Below are 26,884 nucleotides of genomic sequence, written 5' to 3' on the forward strand. Positions count from 1 at the left end.
TTCTTCAGCCCCGCTATTTCCTCCTTTTCCTTTCCTTCTTCCCTCCCCTCCTTTTCCTTCTTCCTCCCATTCCCTCCCCTTCTTCTCTCCGCTCCCCCAGCGAAGGGGTTGCAGTGCAGTACGTGCGGTTCCCCCCCCCCCGTGGACCCCCAGGGCTGAGGCAGTAATTGAATAAAGCCTCACGTGTTCCCAAATGTGCCACACTGGGATTTAGAAGAAAGCTGCTATAAGTTGGCTGACTTGAATCGCTGGTACAAAGAAATAAGAGCAGAAGCTGGAGATGAACCTTTTCCAGACTGCCACACTGTTCACAGCTGTGTTTATTTCCTCAGCCACCAGTACAGTCATGCTTAGTTGTAGCAGCACAGAATTTAAGAAGTCAGTAACATTTTAGTACCTTTTTTTTTTTTCTTCCTGAAATACATTTAAAAATCATTATTTTTTTTTAAACAAATAAAGAAGTGGTGCTCCACCAAACCCTGCTCACACACTGCCACTTTAGACCAGGGTCACAGCGTGGAATGCAGGTGGTAATGAGCTCAGTACAGCACTGCAGGTTAAGCATTAACCACAGCAGCACGCTGCAGCTGCTCCCACAGGAACCTCCCAGCAGACAAATCCCTCCTTCCTTTCTGTGTACGGCTACAAGTAAAGTGCAGCTCACCCTCAGGAGCACGCAAGCAGGCTTCAGCTAACAGAGAAAGGGCAGAAGCAACAGTGCAATCTCTGCATGGAAAAGTTACTGCAGCTTTACGCCACTGGGAAGAGGTTTAACGCAGCCAGAAGCAGCACTTTGAATAAGCAGCAGCATGGAAGGAAAGTTTAAATTTCAGTCGGCAGTTACTGCATTTTATTCCTGTTTTAAATGGTCGCTTCAAACAGCCCCAGTGCCACAGTCTGCATTGCCATCAGGTGCCCACAGCAACAGCAGGGATTTGTTCCTAGGTCTCAAGGTCCATGCCACCCCCACTCCAGCCCTGAGCTGCGTACCAACACCTGTAAAATGAGCTGCATGTGACACGTGTGACAGCTTGAGAGCCAGCAGAGGGATAAATATTCTTCATCATAATATAAATATGCTGTAGAATATCTCAACAAGGGCAAAGTGCTTTTTTTTTTTTCTTAATTAAAACAAACTAGAAACCTAAATAGGACTGTCTGAACCACGACAGATTTTTGAAACATCTGAACAGTCTAAGTTACTATTAGATGACCATAAAGTGACACAGGCAGAGTGCTCAGTCCTTCGGGACACGGAAGTTGTCCTTCTCTTTCCTGATGGCCCCCATGGTGCGGATGGGGTCGGTCTCCCCAGCGTGCTCCTGAACTGTCTTCTCCCTGCCAGGAGAGAACACCCAGAATGGTAAATGCAAAGCCTGCAAGATAAAATCTTGGCCATGAAGTCACTGCTACCACATTTTGCCTGCATCATGGGGATAAGCTTCATTTAAGACCAAAAACTCAGGACTTTGGCGTGAGCTTATCAGCTCCTGCACCTTGAGTGGCATCATACCACACCCATACCAAGTCCCGTGTGATGAAGGAATATTATCACACAGCAAGGTTTGTTCTAACTGCTGGGTCAGAGATGCTCACCACAACTCCCCACGTTTCACAGCACCAAGCCTCTGCCAGGACAAGTGTTTTACCCAACTTCCTTTAGAATGCAAGAGTTTTAAGGAGGGTCTTGAGAGCATCAGAATGTGTGAATCAGGAGAGTAACTCATACTTATGGCTCTTTCTCCTCACCTTCCCCACATCCCCCCCTCCAAACAAGACTCAGAAGGGCCATTCCCACACGTCCATACCTCACTCGCATGAAGGGGTTGTACGTAAACTCTTCTGCAATGGTGGAGGGTATGGTTGGCTCTCCACTGTCATATTTGGCCTAGAAGAAGGAAAACAGTTCTGCCTGATGAGGAATGTTTTGGAGAACAAGAAGTGTCCTATGTATGAGCTACAAAGGGTAAAGCATTCCATCTAACTGCCTGAACTGCTCTTCAGCCACACCATTGGACAGTCATGATCAAGGCACTGAGAAACCTGGGTCACAGGTCCAGGGACAAAGCTGATCCTCTTAGAGGGGGAGAAATTCAGCTTCAGCCTGTAATGGTACCAAGACATTCCCAAGAAGGGTCACATCTCCACAAAAAGCAAACTGTGCTTGCTATGCTGCTCACACCACCCTGTTCTCCAGCACATTGTTCCCCCGATCGCACAACTGTACTGTCACCTCTCATCTCAACTCCCTCTCCTCAGCTTCTCTTTTTTCTCCACACTGTCCCCTTTTTTCTACCTCCTCAGAGAGGCTCCAGCAGCACCCAGCAGGTTGAGGGAAAGGATGAACATACTCACCTTGGCCCAAGCAAGCTTTTCCTGGATGCTGACATTGTTGGGTTCAACGTGTCGAGCAAATTTGAGGTTGTTGATAGTGTATTCATGACCACAGTAAACTCTCTAGGAAGAAAAAGTCCCGCATGGTATGAAGGTAGACTGGGTTCCATCAGTGTTATCATACACAGCAGGAACAGAACCATCCTGCCAGAACACACCAGATGCAGGCAAAATGCCAGGAGCTATGTGCCATCTTATAGGTAAGCCTCATGAAAGAACCCAGCTGTCCCATCTCTGTCCCAGCCTTTGTTTCAATAAGCACTCTCTGCTCTTCCCCCATAAAACACAAGTGTATTTGGAGTACGTATTTCATTCTCAAAGGAATCCAGCTACTCAGCATCAAAGGCAGTAAGCATGCGTTCCTTCAGTGCATGAGAGATGTTCCCATCGAACAACAGCATTATTGGGAAGGCAGTTTTCTTGAGGCCTGCAGTAGCTTCTGACAGGTTAACTTACTAGCACAAAAGTTTCGTACCGTTTCAGGATCTAAGCTGCCCAAGATCTCAATCAGTGCTCTGTACATTTCCTCAGGGGTTCCCTCGAAGAATTTCCCACAGCCAGCCACGAACAGCGTGTCACCTGCAAGCAAGGTGTGACATGGCATCAGGGCCAGACACAGTTCACAGCCACACTGTGGAAGTCAGGCTAGCTGCACTGGTAATAAGGAATGAATGCCCATCCAGAGCCAGGAGCACACAGGCAGAGGGGGAGCTTATTTCTCTGCAACACAGACTGCCAGTGATGTAACCTCCCAACTCCTCACCTGTAAAAACTGCAGGTGGCTCGGAGCTATTTGGCTTAGTCACATAATAACAGATGTGTCCAGAAGTGTGACACGGCGTACAGAGGCATTTCACATTAAGAGATCCCACCTGAGAAGAAGGCAGAAGACTAGAGCTTAGGCTACTGTCTGGTAGCATTTGTACCATTAGAAAAGAATTGCAACTTATTACAATGGCCTGGCAGTCCTACAGGCAAATTCTCACGCAGCTGGCCAGTAAACATCAGCTCTTTTCTTGGGAGAGTCCAGCACAAGAATTTTATGGTAGGGACTTGGAAGGGTGCTGTTTCCTCTAACAGGTGTTGTTATAAAGAGAACTGCCAGATTCCTTCATTTGCATGCAGAGTGACTCAGCGTCTGGTCGGCAGCAACAGCAAATAGATCCAGAGCAACACAAAATCCTAAACAAAGTTAATCAAGCGTAAAAAGCTCCAAACAAAAATGAAGCTGAGGGGCAGAAGTGGAAGAAGCTCAGGAAAATGGAGGAATTACACACATTCACGAGGATCATTCCCTGACAGCCTTAATTTGCAAATCTTCCCATGTTTTTCTGCACTCCCTTCTTTGCTGCTGACCAGCCCTAGAGAGGCTGATGCACCGCAGGACCAGCAGTGCCACTCACACCAGCCTGCACATGTCACAGCAGTTTATGCAACCTGCCAGCTCATCTACAAACAAACAGCGACATTTCAGCAAGCTCTGCCACTGTAGCTCTGGAAAAGCAATGCAGGCAGCTCGCCCTGCTGGCCCACTTTCTCTTCAGCCTGTATTTCAGCCTTCATTCAGAGAGGACCGCTTGCAATTCTTCAGTGCTAACCAGGCTGTAAGCAGAACACAAGCCCTGTGCTTTCATGCTGGGGATCTCACTACCCTGCTTAAGGTAGCTATCCAAGGAGAGACAGACACCCAGCATGTCCCTGGCAGTACAGGTGTCTGAGCAATACCAATGCTACCATCAACAAACTACCACCAGCTAGAAGGAGACAGAGGGGTTATGGTACACAGAGCTAGAAAAGGGGGAAAGATATAGTTAAATCACCAACCACCTTTGAGAGACATTAAAAAGAAAAAATAAAAAAGCTGTGACACAAATGGAAGATGTCCCCAGCCAAATCCAGAAGCTCACTCCCTTTACCTTGAGCGATGTAAGGTGAGACACTTTCTGTGTCAATGCTCCAACTCTGCTGTCTCCCCCATACACATGCAATCCTGTCTCCAGCTTTACAAGCTTCTCATTTCCTCCAGCATGATCCCTGGAAGGTCAGAAAAATGGATTTTGGAAAGGATGAAGACAAATTGATTGCAACTGCAATGGTAATGTCCAGATGATCATCAGTCTCCTAGTATGCAGACATCTAACACTGTACTCAGAAGGCATGCTACATCAGCACTAGTAGAGATAGTTTCTTTAAGTGCCAGTTAGTAAATACTGGTGGCTGAAGAGCAGCAAGCTCACGAGAGATTTCAGCATAGGACCTTGGTCACCATCTCTTCTGCAGCTCCCCTCAATTTCACACCTAGTTGGGAAATATCAAATTTAGAGTATCACAGCCAACTGCCCATTAACCACAACACTGAGAGAGCAGGCTAATTGGGATATATGCAGTTCAGGTACTCAGGTTCAACACTGCAAAACTGCTAAAGCTTTATGTCTCTGTCAGAGTTAATGTGCAAACCTGCTAATGCTCCCGCAACTGTTGACTATGCTTTAGAGGCATGTCCTAGCAACTCACTGCAAGTGTGCTGCCTTCTGCACTCCACACATACACTTATTTCACTGACCAGCTGGAATAAGTCATCATTTTAAAGCCTAAATGCACTAACACAGAGAACTTGCAGCCTACAGAATGTACCTGGTCACAGGAAGAATTGCTCTTAAGAAAGTCTGGCTTGATCCCAAGCTTTCCCATCTTTGCTGTGCACTCAGCTACTTCATGCTGATTTCTCTGCACTTCACTCTCTGGTGAGCTTTGGCACAAAAAAGGAGCAGACCATGCTTTCTCAGAGCTATTCAGTGGCTGCAGACAAACAGCAGTTGGCATAGCTTAAGCATGCCCAGTCAAGCACACGGACATGCTCTAAGATCTTGATATGAGCAACTTCAAAGCAGCCCTGTGTGTTCACTCATGGACCCATACACACTGCACAGATATGCCAATACAGCAGATAGTTACCAGTGATGGTGTGTGGTCAGGACGCTGGTCAGCTTCACGCCATGCTTTTTGACTGCATCCAAAACCTGCAGACGCAGAGCACATCAAGAACACGACAACTCGCATGGACTCCCTTAAACAACACTTAAACTACCTGCTGCCTGCTCTGTATGCAACTGCTACGAGGTTTAAGAGCCACACCTCCATGCAAACGTCCTGCTGACTATGCAGAGAACTCATCCCTCATCTTGCAGTCATTACACCTCAGGACACAAGCACTCTGATCCAACTGGGCTGCAACTAAACTCTCAGCCCTATTTCCTCTTTTCTGCACACAAACAAACTAAAAGGGAAAACAAAATCAGGTCAGTAACTCCTGAAGGCAGGGAGAAGGTGTTTGAGCTCAGAAGTTCGGCACCCGTGAAGCCCTGTCAGTACACAGGAGATGCTAATATTTCCTGACTTTCCTCCAAGCCTGAGTCACCCTGTGACTAATTCTCTTGTGTACGTGGCAGCATGGAAGTATTCTAGCAGCGCCCACTCCCAGGACAGCAGGCAGCGTTACCTTCTGGGGCTGCACAGGGTCCACTATTGCAGCCTCCTTCGTTTCCTCATCAATGAGGAGGTACATGTAGTTGTCAGTGAGCGCTGGAAGTATCTCCACCTTCATGTTGGCTTGTGTGACCGTCTTTGACTTCCTCTGCTCGTGCTCTGTGTGCAGGAAGACAGCTCGTACCTGCGCTGGACCTGGAGACCAAAAGCAAAATTCAGGTCGTGGTGCTCTGCAGCTTCACAGAGAGGGATGGGACATTGCCAGCAGGTGTGTGTGGACATGCAGGCAAAGTGCTGTACCTTGATCAGGGAGAAGATTTCAAGGGGCAGGAAAACAGAACAGAGAGAGAGCAGTTGGACAAAGGTCAGCCTGGGACAGTGACTTTGCAAAAAAAAAAAAGAAAAAAAAGCACAAAATGTTATGTCACAACCAAAAGGAATTAAAAAAAAAAAAAAAGAGGAGAAATACAAACATTGCTAGAACAGAAGTATCTGGTTCATTAATTGGGGAAATCACAGCTTACACAGTGCTGTGGAGAGAAGATGGGCTCTCTGCACAGCCAGCCAGATAGCAGGCGTGCACTGCAGGGAGCTTCCTCGTGATGGGCTGCCTTGATGCAACAGCAGTGCTTCCCTATTTGCTTTTGGTTAAATGTTTAATAGAATCCAAGGAGCAAATCTGATTTCAGATGCAAATAACTTGGACTCCCCTTTTCCCCCCACTTTTCCTCATAGATACAAAGTTCTTAAAGAAACAACGCAGTCACAAGAAGCTCTGCCATAAAGAAAAGAAGGGAACAAAGAGGATGATGCCTTTGATGGCTGGGGACCACACAGCCCTGGGTCCATGCTCATACAGAACAAGAGGCAGCAGTCCATGACAGAAGTCAGTTTACACCCACAGCACAGCACTGAAGGTGCCTGCACTGGTTTGGCTCAGCTCCTGTCTCATTTTGCACTGCTGACCCTAAGGCTCCAACACTTGGTGCTCAGGGAGAGGTCACCACACTGCTAATCAGCCTGGCCCACTCTCCAAGCAGTCTCTGCTCACCTCTGATAAGAGAAAAGGGGCCTGGCAGGGTGACCCAGCCAACACAGTGAGCCCAGAGCTCTGCAGGGACACAACCACAGTGCTGCAAAGCTGAGAGCACAGCTTGGAGCCGCACGTGCAGCAGATGCATCAAGGCCCCTCTGATCCTGCCCAGGACATCCTCCCCTCCTGCACCCACCAGATGACTTGTTTTGTGGGAAGGTAAAATGAAATGCAGCGCTGAAAGGAATCCTTAAGCACAACAGCATAGGCATGCACTGGGGGTTTGACACAGTGGGCACGTAGTGCTGAAGGAAGCATCCATACCTGCCAAAGTTCCTTTGGAGGAGAAGTGTACTTCCAAAAATAATAATTAAAAAAAGACAAAAAAAAAAAAAACAAACCCTTACTATTGCTTGGTAGGAAAAGAACCCAAACAATTGCTCCTCAGCTTCTCCCTAACTGAAAGCACTTTTGCTTTGGACAAGTTGCCTGTTTGTGTACCAGATGCAAATTGGAAAAGGAAAATTAAAACACAAGAAAGCAGAAACTTAACTTCGAGTTGAAGGAATTACTCACATACTTCAAATGCCTTCTTCCTATGAACCATTTCTAACCTTGGCCACAATCCTGAAGTCTCTCAGCATGTTTAACTCACAATTCTGGCATAACAAACAAACAAACTACACCACAGAAGGAAATGGTTTTCTAAAATGCGATTTCAAGAAAAGAATGAGAAAGCATCCATGCAACATGAAACCTATTCTCAAGTCCCATCTGCAGCTGAGCTGCACCCTTCAGTCTGATCCAAAGCTCTCACGCACACCCAGCGCTGCTCTTACGAGCAGCTCACACCCAGTTCTGCTCATGGCAGCTCCCCAGCAGCACACAAGCCCTGCACCTAACACAGACAGCAAGTCAAGATCACATGCCCGTCCAAAACTATAAGGTCCACTGGCTCCATTTCCAGTCAGTTTTGCTCCATGTCCCCAGCAGTGCCCTTTGGATCGCATAGCTCTGTTCAGGGTGGGTTGCCAGCACAGCCTGACTCTTGGAGGGGCAGAGATTGCAGATGGGCAATGTTAATGCTATCACAGCAATGCACACACGCAGGAGGCTGAAGGCAGGGAGGCAGCAGGTAGCTAAGCAATAGGTTCCTCCAGAAAAATGGTTGCCTTGTGCATTTTGTTCATAGTATTTTGTTTTACTGTTTTACTACAAAAAAAGGAATGGAAAATTCCTGTTCCAAATGAGGCAGTCACACACACTGACTGCACACCCATTCCTAGGTGTTTATCTCTGCACTGCCCCACAAGTAGAAACACCACGTTTGCTTTCTATACACCCTGCACATAGATGTGTTTGGACACCAGGTGAGCTGCACCTTATGGAACTCCTGCTTGCTGCCCCTCAGGCAGCCTGCAGCACCCAGCCAGGTTCAGTGCAACGCATGCAGGGTGTGCATCCGCCTACAGCAACTCTGAGCTGCCTGCTCCTCGTGTCAGCACACTCAGGGACAAGGTAGCAGAGGGGTTTTAAGGCTGACAGCAGCTGCAGTGAATTCTGGCTCATTAAGGCCACGTTTTACATACAGAGGCGCTGCGAGGCTGAGCTCTGATTCAAAGAGACACTTTCAGAATTCAGGCCCAGATGTAAATGCACAGCCTAGAATTTTTTTTTTCCACTTTTTTTTTTTTTTCCTTACATTACTAATTCAATTTCCCATCTAACCCAGTTAAAATTCGACACCTTATCCCTCAACCCCCAATCCTCCAGAGCAACCAGCAGCACTCGGGCGGCCCAGCAACCCTCCAGGATCCTCCCACATCACTTACTAGCGCAAAAAAACCAACCCCACCACCACCAACAGCGCGAGGCTGCAGCTAAGCAGACACTGACCTACTTGGGGCTGTGAGTCAGCTTAAAACGGCGCACCCCTGAGCAGCGAAAGAAGAGAAACCATCAGCAAACTGCGCTTTGCTAGGAGGAGCGCCGCCAGCCCCCCGGCCGCCCACACCGAATCCCCGCAGCCCCTCCACGTCCCCGTAGGAGCAGGTGGGCGCCGGGCGAGGCGCTCCGCCCGCCCCACGTACCGGCTCGGAGCAGGGCCCCGGCTCCCAGCGCAGCCAGGGCGGTGCCGAGGCTCCGCCAGCCCCCGCCAACCATGGTGCGCTCGGCAGCGGCGCGCCCCGCTCGGCCCCGGTTACCTTCGCTCCCCGCCCAGCGGCCGGGTCCGGGGAGGGGGGGAGGCGGGCGACCCCGCTCGGCCCCGGCCCGGAGTGCAGCGGGGGCGGTGCTGAGCTGCCACCCGCCCCCTGTCCGCCCAGGCCTCGCTTATTATTATTGGGTTTTTTAATTAATTAATTTGTTGGGGTTTTTTTGCAGCCAAGCGATTCGCTAACCCGGCTCAAAGGGGCTGGGTAAGGAGGCTCACGCCTGTGCTGGGGGAGGGAGTGAAAGGCAGCAGGAAGGAAGGAAGGACGGAAGGAAGGAGAGCGGGGCCGGAGGAGGAGCGCGGAGCTCGGCGGGGTTTGTGCCTCCGGTACGGCAAGGGCGGCCCAAGGGCACCCGGAGAAGGAGAGCGGCGGGGCTGATGGCTTCCTCCAGGCCCCTGGCACGCTTCTGGGAGTGGGGCAAGAATATCGTCTGCGTGGGGCGCAACTACGCCGAGCACGCCAAGGAGTTGGGGAACGCGCTGCCTGCCGAGCCCCTCTTCTTCCTCAAGCCCTCTTCGGCTTACCTGCGGGAAGGCTCGCCCATCCTGCGGCCCTACTACTGCACCGACCTGCACCACGAAGTGGAGCTCGGGGTGGTGATCGGGAAGAGAACCCGGGCCGTGTCCCAGGAGGCTGCTATGGAGCACGTGGCAGGCTATGCCCTGTGTCTGGACATGACCGCTAGGGACGCGCAGAAAGAGTGCAAAAAGAAGGGTTTGCCCTGGACCTTGGCCAAGGCCTTCAGCACATCGTGCCCAGTCAGTGAATTTGTGCCCAAGGAGAAGATCCCAGACCCTCACAAGCTGAAGATCTGGCTCAAGGTGAATGGACAGTTGAGGCAGGAGGGAGAGACCTCCTCTATGATCTTCTCTATCCCGCACCTGATCAGCTACATCAGTGAAATCATCACCCTGGAAGAAGGAGATTTGATTCTGACAGGATCTCCCAGCGGAGTCGGGTCTGTAGAAGAAAATGATGAGATAGAGGCAGGGATAGGTGACATCCTGTCCATGCGGTTCAAGGTGGCCCAGCAAACACGCCGGACCTAACCAGCAGCTGGGCTGGGACCTCTGTCTGCAGAGGAAGAGCCTTTTGGGGAGCACTGCGTGAACAAAGAGATGCACTGCACCCACTGTCCTGTGTGTTAAATTTACATGGCCTGAGCATCTCCTGGACTCCTGGTTATCAAAGCTGTGCTGTAGCTCATGAAGACCTGTGGCTAAAACAACCCCCATTTCCACTTTGGCCTCCAGAGAGGCTGTAAAGCTGAGGTTAGTCCAAGAGTCCAACCCAGCCTGAGGCAGCTGGTTGATACCTAAACTGTACCTTGGAACTTTGTATTCAGCTGTGCTGGGGAAATAAGAACAGTAGGAAATACAGCAGCAGGACTATCGCTGTGTGCTCTTCTGTTCACGCTTTGAGATTTGCCAATGTCCTGTCTCAAAATAAACATAAGAACTGAAGTATTAAAATGGTGATGTACAGAAAGTGATCTGTGGTCTTGGTAAGGCCTGCAGCTGTCCGGCTTCTGTGTCCCAGCCACACTTGGATTCCTTGCACGGGTGCAATAAAGTGGCAAGAATGCACTTTATAAAGTGGAAAAATAAAAGTTTAACCTGAGGACTGGAATCCACTCAGGGTGTGCAGCTATGTGCTCTGGTGACTGTCGGTGTGGGGTCTTTCCAGCTTGGGGTGCTGCAGGGGCTCTCATGGGTGATCAGGCAGCAGTGAGAGGTGCTCACTCCTGGCTGCGGCGGCCAGCACTGGCTCCTTGTCTTCACTGGGAGCTGCAGTAGGAAAGAACTGCAATGAGACACAAGAAAGCCTGTGAGAAAGGAGTCTGGAAAATGCTGCATATGTTTTTATCATTACAGACTAAAACTGTAGATATTTGGTGGTTTTAACTGTAATTTTTACAGTAGGCCACCATTTTGAAAGTTGTACAACAGATTCACATGTTGGGAGGGGCTCATTTCAGTGGCTTTATTTCCAAGATTTAGGGTTATATTTTGCAAGTACATGAGCTTCGAGGCAGTGTGCTTAAAGAAGGATGTAGCTGCTTTTCACATTTCTTTGGAAGATATCCTAAGGCACAACAGTTGTGCATGCCCCCACAACACCACCTCCACCAGGCACTAATCCTGCCAACATGTACATTGCAGATTGCTGCCTTTTAGCTTCAGTGAGTGGCTTAAAAGCACATGTAGAAGGTCTCTGTTTGATAATTATAAATACTATGGCCTAAGGAACTGAGGCCAGCTGAAACACAACATTTAGCCATGACATCTGAATAGAGCAAGCCCCTGGCTTTTAGAAGTCAAAGTGCCCCTTGTATGCTTTGAAAGTGAGAACTGTTGGAAATCAACTAATATAGAAATAGATTAACAATCAAACCAACCCCTGGAGAATGGGAAAATGTACACACCTGGGTTCTTTATGTTCAGCCAAGAACATCTATGCTGGAGACGAATCTTGTCATGTCTGCCACCTACAGTCTAAGCCTGAGTATCTGATTGTCAGACGTCCCTGCTGATTTCTTTGTTCTAAGAAAACTTAGTCTGCCCTGGAGAAAAGAGACTTGCAAAAATCTTTGCTATTTCCCTTGCATGCCTCTGCAGTTGCCAAAAGCTTTGTGTTTGGACTCACCAACATATACCACAAACGCATCAGTGTTTGAAAGTGGGCCTTTATTTACTTCAGTAACACAGAAGTAGCACAGCAGTCAAAAAATAAAGTTCAAGAGATCTGTCTGGTACTAATTGTCATTTCTGATTTTTCAAAACTTTCCCATAGTTCCCAAACTGAGTGAACAAGGCTTCCACCTCCCTTCTAAAGGGTTGAATTCAGTAGAACTAACTTTTAGGCTGTGGACCTACTACACTTTTCCAAGTATAATCATCTTAAAAACACCACAGAAGCCCAATTACAACAAGTAGTAATGCATATTCCTTAGCAAAATACGGTGACAACAACCTTCTACCTCTAAAAATATACTGAATAGATGGCCTTTTCCCAGCTGTTACCAAGCCACGTGCTGCAGCTTCTTTCCCAGCAGGCTCTGACTTGCTTCTATAGGATTTGCTAGTTTGCACGAGAGTATATTTGCTTTCAGACCAGTTCTCCAATTGGGTGACAAGGTAATCTGCAAAAATGAATAAAGGACTTTGTTTTTACTGCTGTATCAATGAACAGATATTAAGTATCTCTTAGTACCAAAGTAAAATGCTTTCCTGAAAGCAGAAGCAGGGGGTGAAGTGGATTCAAGAGTAAGAAATTTTGCTAAGAGGAGGAAGTTTTAAAACAGGGAATCAGCTTAGGGTTATCCTAAAATAGGCAGTTCTATGAAAAAAAGGAATCCAATATAGTGTGAGGCATATTGGAATATTCCAAATATGTACAAAAACTGATGCTTATTTTGAAAAATTCAGCAGAATTGACATGGAATTTTTCAGTATTAAACATACTACCTAATAATAATTTACAACAGTAGCTGTTTTCCATTAGATACCAACTTTAAAATAAATCTTGCTCCGTTCTAGAAGAAGTTGCCATTTCAGTGCAGTCCTCTTGTCTTCTGGTAGAGTGAGGAACTCCTGGACCTGTTAATAACATGACATCACAGCACACTTGAGCACATAGCTGTAACATCTCCACAACAAAATGATGATGAAAAGAGGATTTAATGCATTTGTAAGCTGTACTTTTCAATTTTAACACAGTCTTTGATACATGTACATAACAGATAAATCACAGTGAGTTGCAGGGGATTGCAACCATCTTCTCTGGGAAGTGTTGATCAATTAAAGTAATATTCTGAGTAGGGTATTCATCACTCTTACATTTAACAAGTTTCTTATCAGCAGCCAATGACTTCTACGTCTTTACTGACATGTATATGAAGAACTTGCACATATAAAGAACAGTTAGAGATATTTGTAAGATTCACTTCATCTGAGCTGTGGAGCAAAATAAGAACAACCTCATTTATTTCTACTTACAGTGCAGCCTAAGGTTTCCTCAGCTATGCAGTCAGAGAGGTAACAAGAATAAAGAGTGCCTGTATGATCTGTCAGATCAACAAGGATGTCAAAGCTCACAAAGGTTGACTTTGAATCTGGAGTGATGTCACCACAGAAGTTGCACGTGTTTGATGTTTCATTCACCACAAAACGGCACACTGAGCTGAAACACAGAAAGGTAATTAGCGCATGCAAGTCCTTCTTGCTTGAGCCTGTTCTTAAGGCTGAGATTGCCCAAGAGACTCTTAAAAAAATAAATAGATAAAATCATCATCTACACTTTCAAGTCCATGTGAGAAAAAAAAACAACCTCTTTCTCTTTCCTTCCTCCAGGACCAGAAAGTCCTTCATAAAGCCAGCTCCTCTTCCTTGCTGATGCTGTAAATTCTATGCAACAGAAATTCAGATGCCAACTGCTAGAGCTGCTTTATTTTTTGTCCAGAACTAGACTAAATACCATTCTATCTAATTTGGGTCAGGGGAAGAAGAAAAAAACATTCTAAAACACAAATTTAGAAGAAACAGTTGCTTACCATCTGCTGCGAATAACTTTAGATACATTATCATCAATGTCCAGCATGGAAATGTAACCATAAATAATGCCAAACACTGGTTCAGGTTTTCCATCACTCTGTAAAGCTTTTTCTTTCAGCTGCTTCACAGTGTAAACATCAACTATAGTCTCCACTACAAATTTAAAAGACATGTGAGTCTAAGAAGAAACAACACAGAAGAGCAGCAACATGAAAAGGACCTTAAGGAGATGATCAAAAGCATCAGAAAAGCAGTGCACATCTTCCTTTTGGAGAAGGCTCATCATTGTGGGAGGGAAAAAAAGAAAAAAAAAAGAGTAAAATCAAGAAAATCTCATAGTTAATATTTGTATCTCCTCAAAATGAGTTTTTGACCAAAACTTGCAGTTTTTCTTACTTAAGCCAGAAAGAGCATGTCAGGCCTCACACTTGCATTGTCACTAAGCATGGAGATACGTAAGTGATAACCTAAGGAACAGCCCTGTTGACAGTCCAGACTTGAAGTATGCAGCCAGGCTATGGCTTACTTTCTAAAAAGACTATGAACTTGAAATTTGAGCTGCACCATGAAACGACTTTATCTAGTTTCATAAAATCAGTGTTTGGATCCACACTTACAGTTAATGGACTCTTTCGACTGCTCCTCCATTTTATCATGCAAAGCTCCTGATTGTGCACTCTCTCTCATGAAGCTGAAGAGAATATTTGCTTCTGCAGTTTCTTGGGGAAAAAAAGAAAAAAAAGAAAAAAAAACAGTCATTTTTAAGTAATAAATGTATGTAATATACAGATAGATCAAAAATTGTACAACTTTTTTAGTTCAGGTAGAACCAACAGCATGCCTCTTGGAATTGGCCAAGAAATGCATTTCTCTTGTTTTCTTTTAACTATTTAGCAGTAGAATGTATGCTTCATTCATACAGTGGAATGTATGAAGGCTGCTTAGATTAGATAGGCAGACAGACACATAATAGTATTGTGGAAGCCAAAAGCTTGGTCACTATATGACAGACAAGAAGCAGAAAGCTTTCTGAGGCAAACTGGTAGAAATCAGACCTCCAACAAATTCACTCATGCTTTCTTATCTGTAGTGATTGCTAATATTAAAATGATATGTCAACAGCTCTCACCTGGATTAGTTGTAATAATGGTCTTTGATATCACAGTTGCAGTCATACAGTTCCTGAATTTGTCAAAATTTACTCTCACATCTGATGCAAATATTACTGGGCATAAAATAAAAAGTCTGTTACTTTTGAATACAGATTGCATTAGGAATTACAGAAGAAAAAAAGAAAACAACAGGGAAAAACAGAAAATTATACCTGTTTCTCGTGGGATCCAACTCTGTGCAAGCTGGATAGATTCATTATCCCAACTGAACCAAAAGAAGTTAATGTGTCAGAACGTTTCTGAAAAAGCACCAGTGCTTTTAAGTACAAAACTACTAAATAATACAGTTATAACTAAATTGCTCAAAGAGAACAATTCCCTCATTACATGCACATGCAAACAAAATGAAATACTCTGTTTATCCACATGCATTTAGTTCACAGCCAGCCAGGATGCTTTAAGTATGGCCCAATACAGTCCCTGTTTAATCCCATGCCAAATAAGATAAAATAAAGGGCTGTTAGACTGTTCAAAATAAACATCACACCTGGAAAAATACTGCATTATTTCAAAGCTGAGCATCAAGTAATTTCCAACTAAAGCAAATCGGAGAGAAAGTAGCTGCTTGTCATCTGAGCTTCTGCTCTGGGAACAAGTTGTTTGCTGACATCACTAGGGCAGATGTTTGCCAGCTTTCCAACACTGGAATCCTTGTAAATTGTGAATAAGACTAGAGTGAGGTCAGTAGTAGCCCTCAACAATGATGATTTAATGTTTAGGTCCCTTGATAAAATGTCATGCAGTTCCTCTTAAGTTTGGATGGCAAGAGTACTGGCAAAGCACAGCTTTGTTCTGTTTTTAATTAATTACAGAAAGATTTCAGCTCTTTACTTTTCACCTGGCACTGCTCAGCCGACTCTTCACCAATGTCCTCTGAAATGTCTTCACTATCATGTCGTTCACTGCTCAAGGACTCCTAAAAACCACACCTATCTCCTCTGCACTTCTAAATCCTGTTTGGCTTTAGAAATGAAGGATATTCCTTTTTTTTTTTTTTTTTTTTTTTTCCCCTCATTAGTTTGTGGTAGAAGTGAATGAACCTTTAAATGCCACGTCCTGGACAAGTGCAAAATTCTGAATTAAAAAAAATACAGCAATTTGGAACTAAGCTTCATTTTGCCATCTGTTAGCTAGCAGTCTGTAAGTCATACAACTAGACATGTAGGGTTACTCTATGGAGACTTTTTAAAGTCTCTATTTAGTGTCTATTGCTGCCTCATTACCACACAAATAACAAAGCATTTAAGACAGTATCTAAGCAGCATGCATTTAATTCTTTACCCGCTCTTGCATGAATGTATTTTAGTAAATTAAAACATATTTTACCATATTATTGGAAAGGACATCTCTGTTTCATCATAGAGCTTTACTTCACACCTCTGACCTTTCCTTTTGTCTGAAGTTATAAAATACTTTGGCTCACCAACCTTTAAAAAGACAGAGGAGCAATATGTAAGAATTAGCACTCTCAGTGTTTAGGAGTATAAGGTGATAACTTAAAACTTAACAGATGACTTTAAAAGTGGGGGGAGGGAGGAACTATACACAACTAAATAAAACCTATCCACCTATAGGTATAGGTTGTTATAAAATTATGTATACTAACAGTAGTAATTTTAATTTAGAAGTAATTTCAAGATAAAGAGACACATTTTACTTTATAAAAATCAGCAGTTTATATATTTGCAAGTTATCTACTGCTTTCACATGCATGATTTCAAAAAGACTATTTAGAACATTTCCATTCCCTTCATTTCCTCCCTTGTGTTGCAGATGGAAACTTCACGTAGCTCAGACTTCAGATCAGTTGAAATCACTGCCAACCTAAACAGCAGTGATCCCACTGCCTGAGTCCAAAAATCAGTACTCACATGAAGGCAGTGCAGTTACCCCTGCTAAGAAGAAAAGCACCAGTCTGATGGCGCCTTGACTTACTGACATTACAGCTGCAAGCACATTAAGAATTCTTCCATCAAGGCTCTGTCCATTTGCAGTGATATCACCCAGTGAATAATAATCCTGGGGGTCTTTGACAGGCAGGTGCAGCAGAGAAAGTAGCTTGGTGTCCATTTCGTAGCATGAAGAGGTTTTGACAACTGAATGATTTTCACTGATCAGTAATTTGTAGCAACTACATAGTAGGCAACACACATGCACACAAAACAAACATCAATTAACATTTCACTTAACCAATTCATTAACAGTCTAGAATGTTGATTCAATTCATGGGGAAAAATCATTTTCCTTAAAGATGGATACATGTTTCAACGTTTCAGTAATTTTTAACTATAAATGTAGACCTTTCCTCCTGCAGAAGATTTATGATTGTGTACTGAATGCTTATAGAACTGGAAATCCAGAGAGCAGTGTAGAATATGTATTTTTAAGTCTTTCAGTTCTTATCAATAAAGAAAAATGAAATAAGTTCTGAAATGGCTGTAATGCAGGTAATTGGCATTGTGACATAGTGAGACTACTGCAGTCAGACTGGATTTGGTAGCAGGTTTTCAAAAGAAATTCACCTATGACTTTAGTAATATCTTTATTATTTTTATTATTTCACAGCAAAGCTGTAATAAAAATTAAAATGTGTGTAATGAAAAATATGTTTTAATTTGAGATTATTTGACTGCTGCTTCTACCAATAGCCAGCTGCTGCAGTGAGCTGGCACTGAAAGGAACTGGTCCTTCTGGAAAGAGCTACCAGTCTGCACTGTACATTTACCTCGGAGTTACAGGGTTGAATTTTTCTTCCTTTTCTCCTTCCTTTGACTGGACTAAAGGATTTTCAATTGTAACTGCAATCAAACAGCAGTGAGTTCAGTTAAAACACTGAATGCGAATGCTTGAGAAGGAACTTCAAGAATAGAATTGTTTCCCAGGTAGGATATGGAAAAGAACATGCATGTGCAGCAGCTTCTGTTAAATGCTTCCATTCTGAAAACATTATCTGGCCATACAGCTTGCATTATAGCCAGAGTCCCACAGGAGTCCTCAAGGCATTTAATGGAAACAAAATGACTAAAATTTGCTGTGTGCACAGTCTTCATAGTCACAGCTTTTATCCAAACACTGCATTGTGGCCAGCAGTCTTTTTATTAATGATATAAAAGCACAGACTGTAAATAAATTGAAGGTTTTTCTTGTGTTTGTTTGTTGTTTTTTTTTAATGAACAATCATATTAATACCTATGAGTAATGAAGGCAAAGAAAAACACTGAACTACTTTGCAGAGATTATTTTTCATAATTTATAATCATGTAATGTAAGAATTTAGATCCATTTAACCATAGGTGAGACGTGGGTGGCTGCATTCAGTGGGTTTGTATTTGGTCTTTTTGTTGACACATTTACTGGTTTTGAATTTAAAACTTGGAGATCTTATTTCACTCCTCTTCATACTGAACGTAACTGAACAATTTGTTTCCAATTAAACTGCTTTCCATCTCCTCTGAGGAAAATATAGCAAAACCACAAATACATAACACTGGTTTACTGGGGAAAAAAACAAAAACACATTCAAACAGAAACGTGTTAAGGATAAACTCCAACTTACCACAGTCACCAACTCTGAAGCTTTCTGAAAGCGATCGGATATATTCTTCTCTGCCCCAAGAATTGACATTAACAAAATGAGACGGTGAATCACGAATAGTGAAACTGAATGTGTATCTTTCAGACCCAATGTCTGCAAAAACAAACACTACTGTTAGCATTCACTGGCACACCTTGGTTTCAACTAGACTCGATTCTAGAATGTATGTATAAAAACTATTGCTACAGGGTTTTGCTAGATTCTGTCGGAGAACCACTATCAGCAATGTGGGGAATACCACTAGAGGTCAGCAGACTTGTCGGTAAACACATGGAGGATTGCAATAGGCTGCCGTCCCTACAGTGGTACCTGAGTGCCCACATCCGAGTATCACTTAACAGCACCACAGAAGCTTAACAATCTAATGCAAGAGCAATCAAAGAACTGTAGGTCGCTAGATCCAAAGCAGTCATCCTTGGTGTTGACACACATTATCGGGCAAGACTGTAAGTGTATGTACTAACAAACTTGTTCTGGTGGGCAGGCAGCCTGCAGAGGGCTGTGCCCACGTGTGAGAGCCAAGAGACAGACAGCAGGCTGGCTCAGCACAGTGGCACAGAGCTGGAATAGCTGCAGCCAGATGCTTCCTAGCAGAGTCTGTCCCCAAGCTGTAGGTACATTGTTTCATTATCCAATTAACTGTGTATTATCGGTGTATTATTCCCATTTTTTTTCTTTATGAATATACAATAATATTGATTTGGCATTGCTCAGACCGTAAATTACTTGTTTCACTCCTTAAGAAAGGCCCTCAGCATTTCTCTGAGAGAATGGAGAGGAACAAACCATAATCAGCACCAGCAGTATGCGTGGTAGCAGTGTGTTCAGTTTGGTACTGTCTTCTTCAGACCCTGAAATACTTCCACGCTGGAGTTTTTCAGTATGGATTCTAATTGATACCATTTAGCCAAACTAATACTGCTCTCTTTCCTCTTGCTTCCCACCCCCCACAATTTTGGGAGGGCATTTCTATTCTATACACTTTAGACTCAGAGGTCTGTTTATCATTTAAATATCGATTTCAGTCAGACATGCCGAAGTATACCACATAACAAAATGAAGTAAAAAAGGTTTTAAAAGACTCTACTTTTTCTGTCTGGAAAGCTTCTGACATCTGTTTTTCCAATAACCACACCGATTACATTCTAAAAAATAAAAAGATTATAGAATAAGAGTATTAAACACAGATGTATATGATGAATTAGATTTCATGGACTTGTACTCTGCTGATGATAATAAGCATATTTCTGACTGGTAATCACTTTAATCTGTTTATTCCAGAGTACCCCACGAACAAAGGGCTAAAACATAAACATACAGTGTTACTTTAAAAAACGTGATTAAAGATATTAAAAGAACTACATCTGTTTCTGTTTGTAAATCAACGAGTGGACAAAAGTTCACCCGAAAACATTCATAATTCTGCCTGTTTGTGGTATCATCTCCTCAGGTAGGCAGTAATATTGTTGTTTTGTGCAGAGGTCTCATATCTCCTTAAATCCACTACGAAAAGGCTTGACAGAGTTTATTTCACAGTTAAGCACCCACTGTTCTCCCTGCTGTCACCACAGAGATGCACACTTGCACACCCACAGGGATGGCCATTTATGCCATCCTCATCTTAACAACATACATTTCTACAGTGCTTTGTGCCTTTCAAATGACCACAGTGAGACCTTAGGCAATAAACGTTTTTTGAGTACGAAAACAAAATTCATCTTAATCTGCTTTGCTAAACTTTTGTTTATTATGATAAAGCAGCCCAGTCTCAACTGCAGAACAAAACTGCTAGGAACACGCACACAACAAGATGTCCTGAGCTGTGAACAACTTACTGTGTTGAACACAGGTAAAAACACAGTGAGTGGCCCAGAAAAGCATGACAAGCAGTAGTTTCAGACTTTTTTTAGTAAGGATTACAGAAATACCACATTTTATAGTATGTTGATGTAGAATATTGTGGAATAATATACAATAATATATGTTATCTGTGAGAAAAGAGCACAGAAGTGCTTCTGGGAGCTTTGTCTGGTAGCGAAGACCGGAAGAGGAGAATGTCATCATAATACAGCAAAAAGAGAGAGGTGGAAAGACAAAAGGCCCTGAGGCTACAGAGCTATCTTCCACTAAGTTTCATAAACTAGCACTACATTTATTTCTCAGCAGATTACCCTAATTGCCATAAACTCCAAAAGGGATGAACTGAATGAAAGGAATGAAACCATTAAGTGCACCACATCTCTTTCACAGCACACACGTGAACTTACCTGCTGTACTCCACAACTTCCTCGTCCCAGCAGTGGAACCACAGCAGTCAATTAGCATGGGGCAGTCCAGCAATTTAATAAGCAACAACGCACTGAATTTTGCATCTATTCATCAAACACTGCAATCTGACTGACTACAAACATACAACACCCATGTGCACTCAAAAATCTAGTCTCGTGATCCCTGTGTACTTTGAATCACTAGATGGAGCAAGGTCACTGTGTTATCCCATCCTGATGGACACAAACTCATTAGAAGGATGCAGGCATTAACTGTGTAACATCCTAGTTCTCCCAGCCTTTCTGTAATGAATATTTTCTATCTATCTACAAGACACGGTGATTTAGATTAGAATTTTACTTTTCTATTTTTGGATTTGCTTCTTAAAAAAAAAAAATTAAAAAAAAATTCAGTTAAATCTGACTACAGTACACACTCCATCACACTGCTGGAGTGAAGAACTGATATTTAGGATGACTTTTCACACAAACTATGCTCATGTAAATCTGCAGTTTCCAAAAGAGGTCTCCACTGTATATAAATACATTCATCGTTCTCTTACTAGTACAAAGCCTGCCAAGCAAGCTAACAAAAGGAAGTGATCTGGCTGAAAACTATTGAGGGAAAGGAGGGTGCAAGAGGGCATAAAAACTTCCAGAGATCATTTCCCTGATCAATTTATTGTGCAACTGTACAAGCATTGCTTTTGCCAAAAGAGGAGGAGTGGAACATGCCTGGCACTAAGGAGCAGGGCATGCTGCCTTTTTTGGCAGGGCAGTGCTTGAGGCTGCTCGACCAAATTGTGACACTACAGCATTACAACACTGCAAGTTTCTTACAGCCCCATCTATTTTACTTTTAAAAAACAAGCTGCAAAGTAAAAAATTACAGGATTTAGATACATACTGATCAGTCTATCTTAAGATACTGGTAAGCTACCTTACTAAAAATACTCTATTTCCTGCACATTTGCTAATTGCAATACTCAATATTGGTCTTATTTGTACAGATAAAAGCTTTTAACCAAGTCAGTGAATCCCTGTATTTGGTAGTACTGGTGAGTGACAGACTAAATTAATTTTGTTGGAGAACAGGAGTTTCTAATAAGTTGAAAAGAGCATACAGTGCCACTGCGAGAGCATCCACAACTCTCTTCCCTTGTTCATCTCTCTTCTCTGATTTCTGTTTCATTTGTCTAATGAACACTATTGCTCTTCTTAAAAGGAATAAAGGGCTAAATTGTCCCCCTCCAAATAAAAAGCTGTGGGAATAGGAAAGCTTTTCACAACACATCAGATCTCCTGTTGGACGTACAGTTCTGTAAGCACACATCTACTTCTTGCTGCATGGAGAGATGCAGCTGTAACATGGTATTCACGTGGAAGTGCAGCTTCTCTGTTTTATTCTCCAGGCATCAGCTTCCTGCAGCATCAAATGCTCAACAGACATTATAACTAGTGGGCTAGACAGAGCAAAGGGTGGGAGACATTGCAGAGGGAGCACTGTAGCCTTCTCCCTCCTGTTTTAAAACATGATTGTGGATAGAAAAGAATTTTAAAAACTGGGTCCCCAGACTTTCTAGTTATAATTCAACCATCTGTAATCCAAAAGAGAAAACAAATGAGTTACACAGCACACTCCTTTGTTCAGCTCTTGTTCCTGGGAAGATTGTTCTCATTTGTGTCAGGAACAAACAAACAAAAGAAAATCATACAGACATTCAAACATCTGCATGAAACTACCAAGTACCAACCTCTGCTGTTTGCCAAGTTTACTTTATGGTTCATCCTACACTTCTGTACTCCCACAAGCAAAGTTTTTAGCTCCTTTAATAGCCTGACAACTGCAAAACCTGCTTTTTGTCCTAAACAAACAGAAACAGTCCTATCTGAGAAGTAATTGTGAGATTTTTATCCCGTTAAAACACCATACCATTCAACAAGAGTTTTGTGTGAGTAATTAAGGACTACATTAGTTAGCTCAGAGGGATTGAGCACACAAATAAGAACTTCAGGTCTGGGCCTTGTGTTCATAGCTTGTGGTGAAAGACTATTGTAGGTTACAGATGTATTGTGACTGCATAATACTGACTCTGTACATGCTTTACTAATTCTGCATCCATTTAAAACATCACAAAGAAGCCTCAGATTCTTTCAGACACTCAGTTGTCCAGTCAATATCTATAGTTGGGGTATCCACATACTATGGACAACAACAGCATCAATTTTCATTTTCCTGGTTTATACACAAAGAAAGTAAGGTACTTTATATCTAACAATTATACTAATGCTATTAGTATCTAAATACACGTCAATTACATAATTTTGCAGTAATATAATACAGTCATATACGATTTCACTTGAGAACAAAAGTACTGTGTCACTGAGACTTACAGGACGAGCAAGATTTGGATGCAGATCTGAAAGGGCAACAAAGTCCCGTGTTGAACTGGAATAAGCCATTCTTTATCTGTAATTTGAGAAAATTAATTTAGATTTTAAAAAAGATCTAAACAAATCATTTAAAACTACTCATGGGAGGAATAACAAGCAGATTTTTAACACAAATGTTTTGGCCTAAACATCATGTTTTCAATAAAAAGTATTTCAAGCTGTCTGAAGTAAGACAATCCTTTATTGTTTGCACTTGGCTAAGGAATAGTTACAAATTTTACTGCTATCTGTTTTTTTCACACAAATGTAATTTTTTTCAAAGCATTAAATAATTCCATTAGCACAAGCCTCTGAAAAATATTTACCTTCCTTCTCCTGTCTGGGAAGTCCAACTGTACTTGTTAAGGCAGCTCGTTATATAGAAGGCCATTTATGCGGGCGGAAGTATGAGTGTTGCATTGAAAACCACCTTCGTTGAGATTTTTTTATTTAACATTAAACTACTTTAAAACATTTTCAGACTGCCAACTTAACCTTGCATTCCTGTGAGCTACCCAAGTCCTCTCCATTTATACCAAAGTTGGGCTGTGGTTACTTGTTAGCCTGCCTGAAAGCCTTTCTTTATTTCAGTTCCATGTATGTTCAGAGATGTTACTGATATTTATCAAACAGTTGTCAGATGCTACTTTTTTTTTATACATAAAAGGAACCATCAAGCCATCCAAATCTAAATAACCTTTAATACTGGGGAACTGCTGATGTTCTCAGGGGATGTCTGTTCCAAACTTTTTAGCACAACTCTTGAATGGATTTGATATCTGTGCACCTGGCACCCTGTGTGAGAATTGCTAAGCACTTCGTCTGTCGTTGGCACAATGATCTATCTGCTAGAAAAGCAGGCAGATTCTACTTTATAGAACATAAGCAGTTCTCAGAGATTATGAAGTGATTTCTCTAAAAAAAGACTCCCGCAGAAAGTTACTTAAAATTTGCTTTATAAAAAACCACTCAGCAGCGTGACACTCAAACCTACATCCATTACATGGAAGAATTCATGTTTGCTAATGTAGTCAAGTCAGTTATCCCTCCAAGGCATGTCAGTGTTCCCATCTCTAGAGCATTTCAACACTGTTGAACGCTATACCTCACACCACAAGTGAGTCAGCTGGGAGCATATGCATCAAAGGACAATCAGAGAGGCAATTAAAGATTTAAAACACCACAGACCCTGACCAGCGGAGCAGCAGTGCCCTGTTGTACCGATTTATCCTCTCCTCAGGGGCAGGAGCTGAGCCCCGAGCTCAGCCGAAGGAACTGTCAGCACCTGCTCAGGATCAGATCTCCTGAGAAAAAAAAGACAAGATTGGAATTCAGAATAAATTAAAAACACTGAAACCTTTGGCACGATCACCCGTCCCAAACTGGTGTCTGGCATCAGAGGAGCTGGCGCCCTCAGAGCTCAGTGCTGCACAGATCTTCCTTGCGTGGGCCCACCATTGCCCTCCCACCCTGCCCTGCTCTGAGCAACACGTGGCTGCTGGCCCCACACTGCCAGGGCTGGACAGGAGGAGCACTGACCTCACCTGCTGCCCACAGGTGTGGAGAGAAAAACAGAAACCCAAGAGTGCAATGGGCCGCCCTGAGAGAACCGAGAGACAAAATGGCGCTGGGAGCCAAAGGCGGGAAAAAGACGAGCTGGGTGTGAGGGCTGCTGAGCTGCTGTGCAGCAGGCACCAACCCTGGCCTCGAGGACCAGCTGCCAGGACAAAGCCAAGAAACACCGAAACGCAGAGCCTCAGGCTGACGGTTTCCACCTACCTGACCAAAGAGGCTCAGGCCTGAGCACAGTGCTGCCAGCTTCGGCTGCAGTGAGCTCAGCATCCAACCCAGGGCTGAGGGTGCAGAGCTCCAGTTCCTCTTAGCAGACGTATTTACGAACACTGTGACCCGCAGGGCTGTGCCCAGCGCACCTCCACACCTGTACACCCTGCCCACAGCTCTGCCACTGAAGATGCCCAGCAGATGAAAACCAGCCCTTTTCTGCTGCGATGCAAAACACACAAAACGCCACCAAGCCCAAGCAAAATTTCAGAAAGCTCAGGAAGAACCATTCTCTGCTTATTGTGTTGTTTTTTCTTTTTTTTTTTTTTTTTGTATGTGTGGTAGCTCTAAGACAAAAAAGCAGCCTGCCTTTCATAAATGAATTGGGAATTTTGCTCTAAGGCACTGTATCGATTTGCACATACCGCTCCTGGGTTTTCAGGCTGTGGAGAGAACTGAAGTGAGCCATTTTGATCATTTATATTGCATTATAAAATTATACATTTTTAAAAATCGATGCCCTTCACTTCTGTATCATAAAAAAACGCTACTGTTGATCAGTGATTTCATGGCCTCAAGGTCGCAGCTATTGAAGTTTTTAGCACAGGCAGACAAATTCTCTGGGTTGACTGTATTACGGGATCTTTCATTTCTTCAATTAAACAGCTGAAAATGGACACCACCTCTGCTCTCAGATTTATTGTGTCACTAAAGTCCACGATAATTACACCGCGCTGATGACAAATGCATGCCAGAGAACTGACAGCTTGGGTGCTGGGCTTTTTAGGACACGTTTTATACAGCAGGATCTATAGCTCTAACTTTGTTCTGTATGTTTAAAGTCTCTAAAATCAGGAAGAGAACACGGCCATGGTTCATTTTTCTGTTAATTCCATTGTTTTCAGTATTTCGAGTTAATGAACAAAAAGCAGACAATGAATATGGTGATGTGATCCTAATCAGTTAGGAAGAACTTATGCTGGATAATGCTGCAGGAGGTGCAGGGCTCCTGCTTACGACCATGACTGCAAGGCAAACCAGACGCAAATAACCGCACTGAAACGAGATCTGCAGGTTCTGCACTGCTGCAGAGGGCAATCACAGGATCATGCCCCATGGGCTGGCAGGTGTCAGATTTGGTGGGTTTTAGTGGGATAGGAGGGCCTGCTTTGCTGAATGAAGTGGCAGTCCAGTGCTGGTGCCCAGCACAGGCACCACTTTCCTTAGGCTTGGTCCCACTGAGCTGTTTATCTCCCACAGGCACAAAGGACAGGTGAAACCCGAGGCTACCAGCACTGAGTCTTTGTTTGGACTCAGAGCTGCCAGAACAAGGGTTCTGTTGTGCATTGCTCCTCAGCATCCCCACAGCCTCAGTATGCATTTAACAATTGCCCTGCGTTCTACTCCTGATGCTCGCTCCCTTTTTGAGCACATCTACATTTTAAAAATAAGATGCATTTCATTTTCCCGTAGTAACTTCTTCTAGGATATCATTCTCAGGTGTGTCCAGAGGCAAGGAGCAACACAAAGGGATGCACCCAGCCACAGCACAAAGGCATCTGAGGGAGAGGGCATGAGAACTGAGCATTTCCCTGGAAGACGTGATTAGATGCCAAGTTTCCAACTTACACATACTGAGACATGAATACATGTGACTGATGCACCTATCTGGCAGCAATGCTTTGACTTCTGCCATTTGTCAGGCACATGGCATGGGGGGATGGGGGGGGGCAGTCAGCAATTTGGAATTCTGTAGGTTACTGTGAGCTGCTAACATCTCTACTGGTGCTTATAATAAACAAACGTCTCCAACCAGAATGTCTCCCACTAATATGCAATACCAGCAGCTTCTCCAGGTGTTTTTAACAGCAACACTGAAGTGAGCTTGCAGAAATAGAATTTGCTCAGCTTTACTAAGGCTTTTCTCCTCAATTAACCTCAAAATGCTCTTATAAA

General features: G+C 43.6%; 3 protein-coding genes across 10 annotated transcripts; 1 reads left to right on the top strand and 2 right to left on the bottom strand.

Annotated features, from left to right (window-relative positions):
- Window positions 1-302: 302 nt before the first annotated feature.
- LOC122176018 (hydroxyacylglutathione hydrolase, mitochondrial) lies at window positions 303-9,674 on the bottom strand. 8 transcript variants are annotated; one of them, XM_042864157.1, is made up of 10 exons: window positions 9,118-9,135; window positions 6,181-6,262; window positions 5,894-6,075; window positions 5,350-5,414; window positions 4,311-4,428; window positions 3,158-3,266; window positions 2,870-2,973; window positions 2,356-2,457; window positions 1,809-1,888; window positions 303-1,338 (listed from the first exon to the last, which is right to left on the bottom strand). In XM_042864157.1, exons 3-10 carry the CDS (start codon window positions 5,996-5,998, stop codon window positions 1,239-1,241), a joined length of 783 nt encoding a protein of 260 aa, XP_042720091.1. In that variant the 5' UTR covers window positions 5,999-6,075; window positions 6,181-6,262; window positions 9,118-9,135; the 3' UTR covers window positions 303-1,238. The 8 variants fall into 8 exon arrangements, with proteins under 8 accessions (XP_042720091.1, XP_042720093.1, XP_042720090.1 ...); XM_042864159.1 differs by lacking the exons at window positions 6,181-6,262; window positions 9,118-9,135 and adding exons at window positions 8,810-8,847; window positions 9,004-9,018; XM_042864156.1 differs by lacking the exon at window positions 9,118-9,135 and adding an exon at window positions 6,405-7,039.
- Window positions 9,322-10,776, top strand: FAHD1 (fumarylacetoacetate hydrolase domain containing 1). The gene has a single exon (XM_042864164.1). It carries the CDS (start codon window positions 9,504-9,506, stop codon window positions 10,173-10,175), a length of 672 nt encoding a protein of 223 aa, XP_042720098.1. The 5' UTR covers window positions 9,322-9,503; the 3' UTR covers window positions 10,176-10,776.
- A 1,038-nt stretch (window positions 10,777-11,814) lies between these two features.
- Window positions 11,815-24,377, bottom strand: MEIOB (meiosis specific with OB-fold). Its single transcript, XM_042864165.1, has 14 exons — window positions 24,335-24,377; window positions 23,108-23,183; window positions 19,534-19,591; window positions 18,408-18,539; window positions 17,577-17,649; window positions 16,787-16,982; window positions 16,178-16,278; window positions 15,004-15,056; window positions 14,809-14,904; window positions 14,297-14,398; window positions 13,679-13,832; window positions 13,125-13,308; window positions 12,639-12,725; window positions 11,815-12,268 (listed from the first exon to the last, which is right to left on the bottom strand). The coding sequence occupies exons 2-14, from the start codon at window positions 23,174-23,176 to the stop codon at window positions 12,146-12,148; spliced, it is 1,428 nt and encodes a 475-aa protein (XP_042720099.1). The 5' UTR covers window positions 23,177-23,183; window positions 24,335-24,377; the 3' UTR covers window positions 11,815-12,145.
- Window positions 24,378-26,884: the final 2,507 nt, after the last annotated feature.

This window comes from Lagopus leucura, unplaced genomic scaffold, assembly GCF_019238085.1.
Source record: "Lagopus leucura isolate 7727_CA_CO unplaced genomic scaffold, USGS_WTPT01 Super-Scaffold_760, whole genome shotgun sequence".
Classification (NCBI taxonomy): Eukaryota; Metazoa; Chordata; class Aves; order Galliformes; family Phasianidae; genus Lagopus; species Lagopus leucura.

Excerpts from the sequence above, each read along its gene's own strand:
- FAHD1 (XM_042864164.1), top strand. The coding sequence starts at position 9,504 with ATGGCTTCCTCCAGGCCCCTGGCACGCTTCTGGGAGTGGGGCAAGAAT.
- MEIOB (XM_042864165.1), bottom strand. The coding sequence starts at position 23,176 with ATGGCTTATTCCAGTTCAACACGGGACTTTGTTGCCCTTTCAGATCTG. Across the intron at positions 13,833-14,296 it reads GTCGAAAGAGTCCATTAACT|TGGAGACTATAGTTGATGTT; the intron begins GTAAGTGTGGAT and ends TTAAATTTGTAG. Across the intron at positions 12,269-12,638 it reads GGAGCAAGATTTATTTTAAA|ATTACCTTGTCACCCAATTG; the intron begins GTTGGTATCTAA and ends TCATTTTTGCAG.
- LOC122176018 (XM_042864155.1), bottom strand. The coding sequence starts at position 9,076 with ATGGTTGGCGGGGGCTGGCGGAGCCTCGGCACCGCCCTGGCTGCGCTG. Across the intron at positions 3,267-4,310 it reads CTCACCTTACATCGCTCAAG|GTGGGATCTCTTAATGTGAA; the intron begins GTAAAGGGAGTG and ends CCTTCTTCTCAG. Across the intron at positions 1,889-2,355 it reads AAAAGCTTGCTTGGGCCAAG|GCCAAATATGACAGTGGAGA; the intron begins GTGAGTATGTTC and ends TCCTTCTTCTAG.